The following is a 2,500-nucleotide window of genomic DNA, read 5'->3' on the forward strand; positions in this document are numbered from 1 at the left end:
CTTCATTTGTGCCATGTTATGCATTGCTCCTTTGAGGAAAAATAACCTATATATTCATAAGAATGCCTGGTCAGATATGTAAATCTGAAGCCCTGAAAAATAGTTTAATAATTTTATTTATTTTTCTTGATTGTTTGTTTTTAGTTAACTTGTATTGTTTAAAGCTTATCACCTTTTTTAACAATTAAATTTAGCAAGTTATATCTAAATATCTAGTAGCTCTTTGTATAATGTACAGATATTATTAGATATGACTAATAATTCTTAAACTATTGGTTCTTATACTTTTTGATAGCATTGCTCCAGTGTTATATATCACCATTACCCCTACCCCAATCCTCTTCAGCTATGTGAAGTTAAAGGAAAGAAAACTGTTGTAATGCTTAATTTTGTATGTATTTTACAAGTATGATTTTTTTTTTATCATGATAAATATTAGTTTATTTACTTATTTTTTGTGTGTACATATTAATTCATTTATTCTTTTGATTATTATTATTATTATTTATCTGTTTACATGAAAGAATTATTACTTTTAGAAATTGCTACTGTACCCCACAGACATGGCTCATTATTCCCACTTTGAGAATCACATTTAAACTGAAGTCTTAGGTTAATTTTTCTTTGATCCTCAACAGAAATGACAAGCCTTGGTCACTTGCAACAAGTGGCTGCAGTGCAGCGTGACTACATTGCTCAGCCACGCCTATGCTACAAAACTGTCACAGGTGTTAATGGTCCACTTGTCATTCTTGATGATGTCAAATTTCCTAAATTTGCTGAAATTGTAAATTTACATTTGGCTGATGGTACGGAGCGAAAGGGACAGGTGTTAGAAGTTAGTGGTTCCAAGGCTGTGGTGCAGGTAAATATCTTAAGCCTATGAAACTGAAATATGCAATATATATATATTCACTACAATATTGTGTACTTGGTATGCTATAGTAAAACAGTAAGTTACCCTTTGTTGTTTTCTTTAAATAGGTATTTGAGGGAACCTCAGGTGTAGATGCCAAGCATACAGTATGTGAGTTCACTGGAGACATTCTGCGTACTCCAGTGTCAGAAGACATGTTGGGTCGTGTTTTTAATGGTTCTGGAAAGCCTATTGATCAGGGACCAACTGTATTGGCTGAGGATTTCTTGGACATTCAAGGTAAATGATTTTGAAATGTTATGTTTTCTTGTATTACAGTTGCATTCTGATTTTCATGCAGTCTTTGTCAATATTATTAGCAGTGATGAAAGCTAAACATCTTGGCTAAAGATATTCTTTCTCCACATTAGGTCAGCCCATCAATCCATGGTCTCGAACTTATCCAGAGGAAATGATTCAGACTGGTATCTCATCCATTGATGTCATGAACTCAATTGCTCGGTGGGTTGCTTTGTCTCATACCTTTGATGCAGCTAAGAAATGAATGTGAAGTACAAAAATGCAGGATTATATTAAATCATAGGTCATATCTTATTTTGACATGCTCATTGATAAGTACCAAAATGCTTTCCTAATAAGAAAAATAAATGGATATATTCACAGAGGTCAGAAGATTCCCATTTTCTCAGCTGCTGGTCTGCCTCACAATGAAATTGCAGCCCAGATTTGTCGTCAGGCTGGTTTGGTCAACTTGCCATCGAAAGGTGTACTTGACGACCACAAGGATAACTTTGCAATTGTTTTTGCTGCTATGGGTGTCAACATGGAAACAGCACGCTTCTTCAAGCAGGTTACTATCTCAAATTAAGAATACAATAGATAATGTTGTAGAAGCATTAGCTGATTTTACTGCACGAGTGCTATTATACATAGACTGTTCACCATGGTTTTTGTTCCACAAGCACTTAATCACCAAGCAGTCAGTTACTAAGTCTATCTGACTAACTTATTTCCTGTCTTCTTCCGGGAAAAAAGTTTTGATTTTTATTGCTATTATTAATATTTACATTATGATTTAATTGTAATATTATTGGTGATACTAATAATGTTCATCATCATCATAATAGTAATGATAATGTGATAATGACAGTAATGATAATGATAATAATAATAACAATAATAATAATGTTGATAATATTGATGATGATGATACCAGTGATGATAATGATCATCATCATAATAATGATAACAAGAATACTAATGATTATGATTATGATAATAATGATAATGGATTATAATAGTAATTATAATAATGATATTGATAATAGTAATAGCAGTAGCATTGATAAAGATAATTTGGATAAAAAAAAAAATATATGGTCTCTTGCTAGAAGACTAAGCAGAAAAAAACTAGAATTGTAGAACTTGTAGTTGGTAGAAAATATGTCAGAATAAAATGACACCATTCTCACGGCAGTAGGAGGAACAATGCAGTCTGGGTAAGATCAGCAAGCAGAAAAGTAGTTTTAATATGTTTTTATTCAAAAGTTTGTATATGTGTATTATCTATATTTGATTTATATATGACAGTTTCAGGAAACGAAGTCATTTTCCAACAATTTT

General features: G+C 32.0%; 1 protein-coding gene across 3 annotated transcripts in view; it reads left to right on the plus strand.

Annotated features, from left to right (window-relative positions):
- Positions 1-1,727, plus strand: part of LOC119571896 (V-type proton ATPase subunit B) — a gene marked incomplete at its 3' end in the record, with an annotated part of 16,804 nt that extends 15,077 nt beyond the window's left edge. For all 3 annotated transcript variants that reach the window (XM_037918991.1, XM_037918994.1, XM_037918999.1), the window contains 4 exon segments: positions 639-865; positions 985-1,156; positions 1,288-1,378; positions 1,541-1,727. In XM_037918991.1, coding sequence (XP_037774919.1) covers positions 641-865; positions 985-1,156; positions 1,288-1,378; positions 1,541-1,727 — 675 coding nt within the window.
- Positions 1,728-2,500: the final 773 nt, after the last annotated feature.

The sequence above is a fragment of the Penaeus monodon genome, chromosome 4 (assembly GCF_015228065.2).
Source record: "Penaeus monodon isolate SGIC_2016 chromosome 4, NSTDA_Pmon_1, whole genome shotgun sequence".
Lineage (NCBI taxonomy): Eukaryota > Metazoa > Arthropoda > Malacostraca > Decapoda > Penaeidae > Penaeus > Penaeus monodon.